This window comes from Onthophagus taurus, chromosome 2, assembly GCF_036711975.1.
Source record: "Onthophagus taurus isolate NC chromosome 2, IU_Otau_3.0, whole genome shotgun sequence".
In the NCBI taxonomy this organism is placed as follows: domain Eukaryota; kingdom Metazoa; phylum Arthropoda; class Insecta; order Coleoptera; family Scarabaeidae; genus Onthophagus; species Onthophagus taurus.
Window position 1 is genome coordinate 104283 of NC_091967.1, and position 12106 is coordinate 116388.

The following is a 12106-nucleotide window of genomic DNA, read 5'->3' on the forward strand; positions in this document are numbered from 1 at the left end:
CTTCAACAAGCTTTACTAAATCAGTTTTTAACACTTGAGAAATTGTTTAATATAATTGGTTACCATACTTACTCATGGTTACTGCTATTTTTATCTTGTCAAGCAAATTTTTAAGTAGTAATTTTTCTCGAAAATTTTCTTGTGTAACCAGTATTAATATTGACTGTACAGGGTGGTTCAAATTCGATGTCCGAATAGGCTAACTCGAAAACTATAAGAGTTAGGAGAAAAGTAGCTGACATACCATGATCCCATTTTTCGAGAAACTGCTAATGCCGAAAACCTCATACCGCTATCGTCTTTTGTTTTTCCGCTAGAGGCCAAAATTGAAAATATCGTAAAACCCGCAAATGTAATTATCTTGGTTATTATTATAGGTGGAGTATTATAACTAAAACATTATATGGACACTTTTTTACAGAGAATTTGATGACGTAGTCAAAAAAATTTTGTCGGTTTTAGATTTTGAGATATTATCACAATTTTCGTTTTTTTAAATGGAAACAACCACTGATTATTCGCTTAATAAATTCGTTATTTTTTTCTGATTACAAAAATATAGGGTTTGACAGGTCTATTTCTTATTGTTTTAGAATAAAACTAAAAATAAACTTTTCTTTTAGTGTCGTCGAAGAAATTAAATTTACAGTTTCCTGTAAATTACGGTTCTATAACTAAAATTTAAAAAAACATATTTCTGATATTTGAAACAAATATATTTGTTGAACTGTTTAATTTATATATGTTTTACATAAAAGTTGGAATAGATTGGATTATTTCACATTTTTTATTACGATTTAGTATTATTTTTAAATAACTTAATAAATTATCGATATATGGCGCTCATATGTTTTTTTTTTAATTCAAATAAACATAGCAACATTTGTTTGTATTCAAACATTTTCTGAAGTGTCACTTTAAAAATCCTATTTTTAAGATCAATTACGAAAATTTTGAAAAGTTTGACATATTAGAATGTTACATATTAAAAAATTATTTGTTTTTAAATACCAGAAGTTATCTTCGTATTTAATTGTTAACTTTTTAGATTTTACCTACCGTCCCGTAACTTACAGGAAACTGTAAATTTTAAAACCTTTTTGATATTCCGTAATAAAAATAGATGATTCCTATAAAAATATCGATGATCGTTTAGAAATGGCTGAAAAACTTAAAATTACAACAAAAATTGCAAAAAATTTATATCTTGAAACGAATGATGTTATCGCCTATTATATCCATTACTTAACTGACTAAATAATATAATAATTAAGAATTGAGTTGTCTGGTTTCAATATCCCCTAAATCCATTTTTGGGCAAAAATGAGATATATACGCCATCTGTTAGAAAAAGTTGTTTTCTATAAAATAGTCAATGATTTGTATTAAAAAACGCGCGAATCCCTTAAAAATTCAAATCAAATAGACAGCCTTTAGATATTAAAGAGAGCTACTTTCGATTTATTTTTAATACTTCCTTCAACATCGGCTTTGGATCTCCTAGCACCGATGTTTGCTCTAAGTGTCTTGAACTCCGGGAAAAAATTAAAAATGAAAAGGTTGCATCTATTAAAACAGTGCTAACTACAGAATACCGAATACATAAGCTCAGGGCCAAAGCATTTTTTGAACAGCTAAAAGAGAAACGGGACGGCCTTCTGACAATTTCTTTTGATTGTCAGAAAAACTTGGTATTGCCCAAAATACCAGATCAAAGTACCTATTATAGTAGACAACTGTACATTTACAACTTCACTACTGTAGTGGGGCACTCACATATTCCGTTAACAAAAGATAATGTTAAAATTTTCACGTGGACTGAAGATGAACATGCCAAGGGCGCCAACGAAATCGCAAGCTGCGTCTTTTACACTTTAAACAATAGTAACTTAGAGGGAATAGATACACTTCGATTGGTCGCCGATGGATGCGGCGGCCAAAATAAAAATACCATTATGATATGTATGTTGTTCAAATGGCTAAGCAGTATAAGCAGTTCTATTAGAACAATCGAGCTGGTATTCCCAGTGGTTGGGCACTCCTATATTCCACCTGACAGGGTTTTTGCTACTATCGAAAAAGAAATAAGAAATTGTAATGCCAGAAGAGTACATAAATATTTTTCAAGAACATGCTACTGTTTTTAAACTTGGAAAAGATGTTCCCGATAGTGATTGGAAAGGTGCTGGTCAAAAAATCCTTAAGCCAGTGTCTCAGTGGCATTTTAAATTTAACCAATGTAAGAGATATATTATACGACGTGGCAAAAAAACGCCATCACCATTCGAGGTGAGTTATCTTACCGTTCAGACACCGGAACATTCAAAGGAGTTTTTAGGAAAAACCAAACCGCCATGAATATCCAGTCAAAAGAAATTCCTACCGGAGTGAAACCAAAAGATCTGAAAATGAGAGATGTAAATAACTTGTTAAGCAAACATTATGGAAAGAACTGGAGAGCGGTAGAAAATTTGGCTTATTATAGAGATGTGTTGGGAAAATTTCAGAACAATAATATTCCTGGCGATTCTCGAGAAGACAGTGGGGACGAAGAGCCTAGTTTATGTGAATCAACCGAAAATATACCTGATGTTACAGTTTAAGAGTTTTTTAAGTACAGTTTTTAAATAACATATCTTTCAAAAAATAAAGTTTCCTGTTATTAGCTACAAAGAGATTTGATTCACTTTCAATTCATGCCTAATCCATTTTGTTCAGATTCAAATGAGCCTTAATCCACAGTTTGGTAGCAAACGCAACCAAACACCATTTTTAAATCCACTTTGTGATTTTTATATCTATTTCAAAAGACGTGGTTATAGAATTTTTGAAACTTCAGTAAGTCTTCTAATAACAAATAAATTATGTTTGAATTATTAACGCCAAAATCATCCCAAAATACTTTTTTGCCGTTTTCTCAAAATCGAAAAATTTGGACTTAAGGGTATTTGAAACCAAACAACTCAATTAGAATAATTAATTATTATTCGTGTATGTAATCATGTTGTAACAGAATCTCTTTATCAAAATACTACTTAATTGAAAAGTACTATGAATAATTAGGTATACAGTATTAAGATAAAAAATAAAGTAACAATTTTAAAATACGGTTTAATTTCTTTTATCAAAACTAAAACTTTATATTTCAAGTGTTAATTTTGAATTTAAACCAAAAAATGTTTGACTTGACTTGACTATTCTTTTTCTGTAAAGATAAAAATACTTAATAATGTCAACAGAATACGATGTTGTCTTTTGGTTTCTTCAACGGTTGCTGCTGCTGGAAGTTCTAAGTAATTATCTACTTAACGTGGTCGTGTTTGCCGTGTAAACCATGCGTCGTCGACACCACCACCGTGCGCGATGTTTACGTTACCGATAGACTGTAACGAAAACCTTCTCCTCGAAGAACAACAATAAGAAAGATGAAATTCGACAAGAACACAAGAATAAGAAGGAGCCCAAACAAAGATTGAAAAAATGTCTGCACGAATCGACTTCGTCGTGTACGAACAACATTTGAGGCCGTCGCTATTGAGGACCGTTCGAGTCTTAAGACAACATCGACAACAAAAAACAGAACCGACAACAGATTCCTGGAGGATTTTTGAAGGACTCTTATCGAAATGTCAATAAAAAGAACACCCATGAAGAATACAAAAATTTGAAAATGTTAAAAAAGTCCGAATAGAAACATTTTTAACGGTTTAAATTGATTTGGTTTTAGATAAAAGAAAATAATTAAAATTAAACTACTTTTTAAAGTTATTTTTCTTTCTTTATCTTTTCGTAAAGCGGTTAAATCCCCGTGGAGACCGAGATGGAGACTTAAGTTTCTATTCGGTGTTTGTCGGCCTCAAAGTACTATACCAACTAGAAAAAAGTTAAAAGATGAGTTAAATAACGTTAAATTTTAATGCCACGAAGGGATACGTTCGAAAAGAACTACCGACTATGGAGGGTTTTTGAAGTCAATGGAACTAAGAAAGAAAATCGACCTTTTTGTAATCCACTTAAGAAAATTAAACGGTTTGTTACCGTTTCGACCACACAAAAATTTGTTTAAAGCGGCTTGTCAACTTCTATATTACACACATTTCAAAGATTAAAATAAAATGATTAAGAAATCGGGTGAATTTTGATTTAATACTGTGCGACGACGCGACGAGGATTAATAATGCAATTAATCCCGTAATAGCGCCACGTCATATTTCATGGAGCTTTGAAACGAACGGCAATGTCGAAAGCCGAAGCTAAACAAAAGGACCAATAATTTGAATGGATTTTGGGTTGGATTCGGGTCTGGATTTTGCGTTTAATTTCGCTTCTGCGAACAACGGCAACGAAACGAGGTCCGTTATTATCGGCTTCGCGACACGGCAAAATTCAAAACCGTATTAATCCGCTTTTAATCATTCAGATTTTACTCAATATTTTATTAACCGATCAGAATCAAAAACCGTGTCAAATTTTGCAGTGTTTGTAATATATAAAATTTTGAAGCTACGGTATACAATTGTTATTTATACAGGGTAATTCTTTAGTGAATTTTAAGGGTACTTTAATATACAGGGTGTCTCAGCGAGACCGGTCATTAGACGTTTCTGGGGTTCTGGCCAAACCAAAAATTTGAGAATACAGACTTAAGTATTATCAATTACGTTCTCTTCATCTAAAATATTTTCAGATTTCTAGCACTTCCGGTTATACCGGAAGTCGCCACCTACTTTATTTTTTTAAATGGAACACCCTGTATATTTTTACATATTTGGATTTGTCTGTTTTCAAGGTTTATAAATAACTTTCCTTTTTGCAATTTGATTCGGCCGTTCTCGAGATATTTAATTTTTTCTAGAAAAATCTGCTCCAGCGGACATTTGTTAAAAAAATCATAGAACACTCAATTTTTGAGATATCAATTTAGGATTCAGAACATACTTAAACAACATGATGGAGTATGTTTTGGTGCCGAGAACGGCTGTCTAGATCGTTTGGTCACTTTACTATGGCACGTTAACTTTTCGAAATTTGGAAGTACCATAACTTCATTTTTTTAAATGGCACCCCCCATATTTTATTACTTAGTCGTCATCGGCGTCTCATTTTACATCTTTTATATTCCATATGTCCTATGCCTAACATTAATAGTTTGAGAAATAATTAGGGTTTTTTGAAAAATGCTCACATATCATATCGATATTAACCTAGTGTGCCATGGAAAACAAATGTTTAATGACTTATTGATAAACGTCAAAGTCTAATTTAGGTTGTTTGATGCTTGTGAGTCTAAAACCAGTTAAAATGGATATTAATAACGTAAATAATGTTTATACAAATGAAGAAATTCATAATTTATTTTTTGTGCACGAAAAGTGCGACAAAGTTCTTAGTAGAACTTGCAGAATGTTTAATGAAAATTATCCACATTTATTTCCGATGACAAAAGGTAAATTTAGAAGAATAGAAGCAAATTTTTTGCGTTTTGGACGAATTAATCACGTGTTAAACTGACCAAAAAATGTAGTAGATAATGCAACGGAAGAGGTGAATACCTTGACTTATTTCGAGCCCAGTCCCAACACCTCAATTTGAGCTGCCAAAGAAGATCTGGGAATCATACTACGAACTTTGTCGCGCTTTTCATGCATAAAATATAAATTAAGAATTTCTTGATTTGTGTAAATATTACTTTCGTTATTGTTATCGATTTTAACTCGTTTCAGTACTAATATTAAGGGACATAACAGATAATTATTAGCTCACATGCATCAAGTGACGTAAACAAGTGAGTCTTTGACAAGAATTCATTGAGAAGGCTTGTTTTTCATGGCACACTAGGCTAAATATCCATATGATATGTGTGCATTTTTCAAAAAACCCTAATTATCTCCCAAACTATTAATATTAGGTATGGGACATATGGGATATAAAAGATGTAGAATGAACCACCGAAGACAACTAAGAAATAAAATATGGGGGGTACCATTTAAAAAAATGAAGTTATGGTACTTCCAAATTTTGAAAAGTTAACGTGCCATAGTAAAGTGACCAAACGTTCTAGACAGCAGTTCTCGGCACCAAAACATACTCCATCATGTTGCTTAAGCATGTTCACAATCCTAAATTGATATCCCAAAAATCGAGTGTTCTGTGATTTTTTGAACAAATGCCCGCTGGAGCAGATTTTTCTAGAAAAATTCGAATAACTCGAGAACGGCCGAATCAAATTGCAAAAAGTAAAGTTATTTATAAACCTTGAAAACAGACAAATCCAAATATGTAAAAATATACAGGGTGTTCCATTTAAAAAAATAAAGTAGGTGGCGACTTCCGGTATAACCGGAAGTGCAAGAAACCTGAAAATATTTTATACGAAGAGAACCCCAGAAACGTCTAATGACCGGTCTCGCTGAGACACCCTGTATGAACCATGGGCGACTTCGGCTCCCCTAGGGAGCTGCACCTCTCCAAAAATGGCGGAAAATTTTGGTTTATTTTTTTTTCCCTCTAAAACCATAAATACTAGGAAAATAAAATTTGGGGAATAAGTTTAGCTCCTAATAGAGCACGTTTTGATCCTATTTGTACTTTCAATATTCCCCTCTAAGTTACTAAACATAACTACCCCCGTTCAATTTTTGCCTAGATTTTTTTTATGAAGGTGATAAATACATTGGAAAAATTTCAGTTAGGTAGATAAAACTATTCTAAAACTTTTTTGTCTCTCTGATGTTCTTCGAAAATTTAGTAATTTCTGAGAAAAAAATTAAGAAATAAGCTTTAAGAATTATTCAAAATTATAACGGTATTTATCTAATTGTAGCGCCTCGGCTTAATAAAATGGCCATACTTTGACTTAATGTCAGGGTAACTTCAGGGAGATTTCTCTTCATTAAGCCTAGGTCGCTTGCGGCCGAGGCACTACAATTAACATCATAGCGATACAACATTAGATAAAGCTCCATAATATGTAGCCCAATATTGTAACGATATTTATGTAACTGTAACGCCTCGGCCGCAAGTGACTTCGGCTTAATGAAGTAACCAAATATTCTTAGCACTAAGATATTAATTCCATGTTGTTGTAATATTGGTTTACCACTGTGCTTCGGCAGCTTTTAAGCCGTTTCAAATCATTTGTACGATATCATATAATAATAAAATTTGCATCCTCTCGATGCTTTAAATTTCTTATGAGGCTTGCGATCATGTATACTTACACGATACATTAATTACGGCGATTTCATCTAACAATAAGATCAAGAAAAATTGATAACGACCTCCAACTAACATAAGATGATGAAACTCGTCGCTACACGCTCATCTAAGCACTCTGCCAAATATTATTACTATTCCAACCTGGAATACTCTCCTTCCTAATAAACTGGCAGTACTTCGCTTAGCAGCAAAAATAACGGAAACCTTCTTTCAAAGAAAGTCGCCGTCATGGTGTGCAATCTCACTACTATAAAAATGTAGACCCAGGTTTTAGTACCCTCACAATCCACTGGATGACGTTGTAGACTGAATTTGTAGCAATCTGCATTATCTACACAAACAAAGCGCTTGTAACCATAGAAAAATTTATATGTAACGTCAAACTCAAAGGAGTCAAAGGTGAAAGCAAACGTCACATTTTTGTTTTGTCGTTTGGTGTGATAACTGGTGATAACACCGTTGTAGAAGCAAATATTCTTCATAACTTTCCTTTGGCTTATGCCCGTTTGCACCGTTTTTGAATTAAGCTTTGCTTAACTAAGCGTCCCTTAATTTTTAAGCCAAGCTTTAAATGTAATCCGTTGCACCGCAATATATTTAAGAAAGTTTAGTAAAGCAAAAATAAACTCGGCAACAACGCACTAAATCGGTGAAAATGGGAAACTGTATTACCGATAATCTTTTTTTAATAATTGGTTTTGACATTTCAAAGTTAGTGTGCGAAATTTGTACTTTTTACAACTCCGAATAAGAATGGACGTGGAAAAGAAAAAGAGAATGCGTTCTCTTAACTATAGTTGCCGCGAAAAGGAAGTACTATTATCAATAGTTTCCAGTTACAAAAACATTATCGAAAACAGAAAAACAGACTGTGTGTCTGCGGAACAAAAATTAAGTATTTGGAAAGTTATTGCTGACGAATTTAACAGTCAGTCGCCAAATTCATGTTATAGAAGCGTTGATTCGTTGAAAAAGTATTATGAAAATCAAAAAAAAATATTAAGAAAAAAAGTAGCAGAAGAAAGAAAACACATATACACAACAGGCGGAGGAAAACAATTCACGATTATTGAACCCGACGACGGTTTATTGTTGTCCCTAGTCAACAAGAAAACGTTGTACGGGTTCCAAAATGAATTTGATAGTGACTTTATTCAGAATGTGGAAGAACATCCAATCGATCCATGCTTAACAGAAAATAATAATACTGAAGAAACAACAACAACTGTAATTGAAGACTACATGGATGGAATTAATGAAGATTTAATAAATTAATTTAATCTTTTATAAATGTTATATAATAATGTTGATATTTTATAATAGACGGTTAAAGTAATTTATCATCTCATTTCTTCTGACATTTCCTTGAATATTATCGCCATTAATTACTTCTGGTATATTTCCTACTTGAATTAGATTTTCAAATTCATCTGCATTTATATCAGGTTCCGGGGGTTCTTCTTCATGCATACTAATACTTATATTATGTAGTACTGCTGATGCTACAATTACAGCGTAAGCAGTGGCTAATTTTAACCTAATTCCATATGCTAATATGGGAAATCGCCTTTTCCATACACCAAACAAGCGTTCAACAGAGTTTCGTGTTGTGATATGGGCCTTATTGTACAATTTTTCTGCTGCAGTTTCTGGATTTTGTAATGGTGTTAGCAGATATTTACCTACACCATAACCACTATCACCTATAACATGGTAATTATGTTAATGGTTCAAGGAATGTCATTTTACAATTTACCTAGAATAATTCCATTTCTAAATTCTCCACCTTCTAGCCTAGCACGTATTCTACTATTTGAATAAATAGTCATGTCATGTGTTGATCCTGGCCATCGTGCTACAATATCTTGCACCTTAAGGTCAGAATCTCCCACAACTTGGACATTTATAGAGAAATAGCCTTTCCTGTTTCTGAATATCTCACCATCTTCTCCTCCTAGAATATATTATTTATTTATTTAGTTAAGGTTCTTTTTTATTGAATTATGTCAATATACCTGGAGATTGTATCTTTATGTGGGTGCCATCAATGCATCCTACAATACTTGGAAATAATGCAATATTATAAAAATCTCTTTGTATTTTTTGAATATTATTTTCTGTTGGCATTTTTATGTAAGCATGAGATAGACTAGCTAATGCAATTGAAACATTTTTAATAATTCTTGATGATGTAGAAACATGAGTCCCCATAAAATTTGATATGGTTGACAAATGTCCACCTGTAGCATAAAAACGTAGACATGTTAATAATTGGTCCATAGGGCTTAAGCTGTTATTTCTACAAAAAGAATCAATAATTAATTACATATTTATTATTTACATAATATTTTACGTACATGTCTGTAGGATATTCAAGCTTTTCTTCAATTAGTGGTAAAATGTTTAAAACAGTATTCTTTGTTAAACGAAATCGTTGAAAAAATGTAAGGTTATCCAAATCTTCAAAATGATTGCGCCGTAGATATATCCGTTTAGGAAATCCATAATCAACAATCTCTAATATTTCTGCATCATTTCCAAACATATCTTCATCGTCGTCAAAAATATCCATGTTTTCACAATTTTCACGTCACACAATGACAAATAATTTTTTTCACGTAATTTAAAGCTACGCTTAACCGGTAAACTCCGAACATTGAACGCTTAAATTAAGCTGAGAATAAGCGTAGCTTAAACAACGGTGCAAACCGATTTCAAAATTTAAGGAAAGCTTAGCGTAAAGCGACGCTTAACTATTGCGGTGCAAACGGGCATTAGTGTTTTATATCCTTTAGTTAAGTGTTTAAATAAGTTAGGGCCAGTTTTACCACCTCTTCATAAGTTTATCCGATAGATAAATTGGCGCTCTTAAATGAGAGCAATATATATTATATTTAAAATTATGAATTTTATCTTGGAAAAACTATAAATTCATATTTTTTTGCATTTCTTCGTAAAATGTACTTGACCTCTTCAAAATAAAGTATTGGTATAAACCGGTATAAAAATACCTATATTTAAATTTCGCGCTTTAACCTAATTAGTTCCCTCACAATCCCCATGGGAGCGCTGAATGTACCAGAAAATAGTAGGGAGAATAAATTTTTCTATGGTCGCAGTGAGGTGTCCACCTAATAAAGTAGTAATAAATCTCAGCAAATATTCAATATAAACGTGGCTTAAGATGGATTAATTATTTTTTGTGACTAAAACTGATTTAAATTCACTTCAAAACCCTTTTTTAATAATTCAAATATTATAACCTTCATATTTCATTCTAAATACCGATAACGTTTGATTTCTTTTTTTGAATTTAAAAGTAAGTAAAAAGGTAAAAAAATAAAAATCTCATGCTGGGGGGATTTTTGTATCAAATCGAACTGAAAACCGAGGGAATCGGCGGCGAACGGGAATTGTCAGGACTCGGAGAGGACCGACGACGACGAGGATCCCGCTACGAAAACACCCGCTCCATTTCCTAAACTAACTAAACTGCTTTACTCTCGGCCGTGTTATTTATCCTGCGGGAAACCCCTGTCCCCAAGAACCCCATCCCCCTTTAACCGCCGATTGAACGGGAAACCCAACAACGTCTCTTTTACTACTCCACGTTTCCGAAACGACAGAGATAATATTTAAACGTCCCGTCGTCGTCTTCGAGTTTCGGCTCTAACTTTTTCATGTCTTTTATTTAATAATAAAATCGAAAATGTTAATTATAAAAAATATTTATTTATGAAAAATGTTTGTTTTTTTGTCGTAGGTTTGGTTTAAAAATAGAAGAGCAAAGTGGAGGAAACAAAAACGTGAAGAACAAGAACGGTTGAGAAAATTACAAGAAGACGACGTTTGTAGGAACATTGTCGAACATCAACAGCAACAACAGCATCAACAGTCGGTTTCAACGTCGGTTTTTAGTGATGAAGATTCGTCGGATTTGGAGGTGGCATAAGATAATAATTAAAGGGATATGTTAACCATCTAATTAATTAAATAATTTTTCTATTAATTTCCAAAAAGAAAATGATGAAGATACGTTTTCTAGTCACTACTTGTATTATGTATTATTATTTAAAAGAATTACTACAATTATTTTTCTTAACAGATACTATTCATAATTACGCTTAAAAACATGAATTTAAAATTAAATGTTAGCGAAGAAAAATGAAATGACGATGGTTACAACTTTGTAAATAAATTAATGATTTTAAGCAATTGTAAACGAAGACTTAAAATGATCGCTTGTAAATTTGATGTACGTAAAATTTGAATTTTAATTAAATAATTCAGTTAGCAAAATAATGTTGTTTTATTTTTTATTAATAAAAGGCTGTAATTAAAAAATGAAAAACTTTTTTCTAAATTGTCGATATCGTTTAATAAAATTTGTCACAAATACCGTAGAAAATTGTTTCTCTCATCGAACGATTTTAACAATTCATTCGATGCGATAAAATGCACCGACAACACAGAAAAAAAATCGCGCGCTTGGTATGCACCGGTTTGCAAATTAACTTTTGATTCGCAACGCGCGCGGCTTTCATGGGGTGGGCTTCGGGGTTCCGCCAATCGAAACCGAAACGACCGCGTCGTTCGTCGGCTCGTAAATTAATTTTCGTACCCTGCCGGACGAAAACGTCGACAAAAATTATTCACTCGCTATTTACCAACAAAATTATAAGCGCTCGATGCCCCAACAGCACCACGAGTTCGAACAAACCGGCTGGAAATTCGCATTCATTCAATTAAAATAAACATTTTGTTATTAATACCTCGATAATTACATTGTACCTATTTTACAATTCACTATCAAAAAATTATTTCGATAATCACAGCAATACATATCTTTGTCAATGACGTCCAACAATTAACATTGTAGTTTACTCCA

The 12106-nt window shown here is 32.6% G+C and overlaps 2 protein-coding genes across 2 annotated transcripts in view; one reads left to right on the forward strand and one right to left on the reverse strand.

The window, feature by feature from the left end:
- The window catches only part of LOC111415774 (goosecoid homeobox), a 32625-nt gene extending 21119 nt beyond the window's left edge, over window positions 1–11506 (forward strand). Inside the window, exon 3 of the mRNA XM_023047625.2 lies at window positions 10982–11506. Within this exon, the coding sequence (XP_022903393.2) occupies window positions 10982–11170 (189 nt within the window). The 3' untranslated portion in view covers window positions 11171–11506. The remainder of the gene's footprint in view (window positions 1–10981) is intronic.
- LOC111419956 (putative nuclease HARBI1) lies at window positions 8501–9428 on the reverse strand. Its single transcript, XM_071201537.1, has 3 exons — window positions 9234–9428; window positions 8975–9172; window positions 8501–8921 (listed from the first exon to the last, which is right to left on the reverse strand). Exons 1-3 carry the CDS (start codon window positions 9343–9345, stop codon window positions 8533–8535), a joined length of 699 nt encoding a protein of 232 aa, XP_071057638.1. The 5' UTR covers window positions 9346–9428; the 3' UTR covers window positions 8501–8532.
- Window positions 11507–12106: the final 600 nt, after the last annotated feature.

Excerpts from the sequence above, each read along its gene's own strand:
- LOC111419956 (XM_071201537.1), bottom strand. The coding sequence starts at position 9,345 with ATGCCAACAGAAAATAATATTCAAAAAATACAAAGAGATTTTTATAAT. Across the intron at positions 9,173-9,233 it reads CATAAAGATACAATCTCCAG|GAGGAGAAGATGGTGAGATA; the intron begins GTATATTGACAT and ends AATATATTCTAG. Across the intron at positions 8,922-8,974 it reads TAGAAATGGAATTATTCTAG|GTGATAGTGGTTATGGTGTA; the intron begins GTAAATTGTAAA and ends ACCATGTTATAG.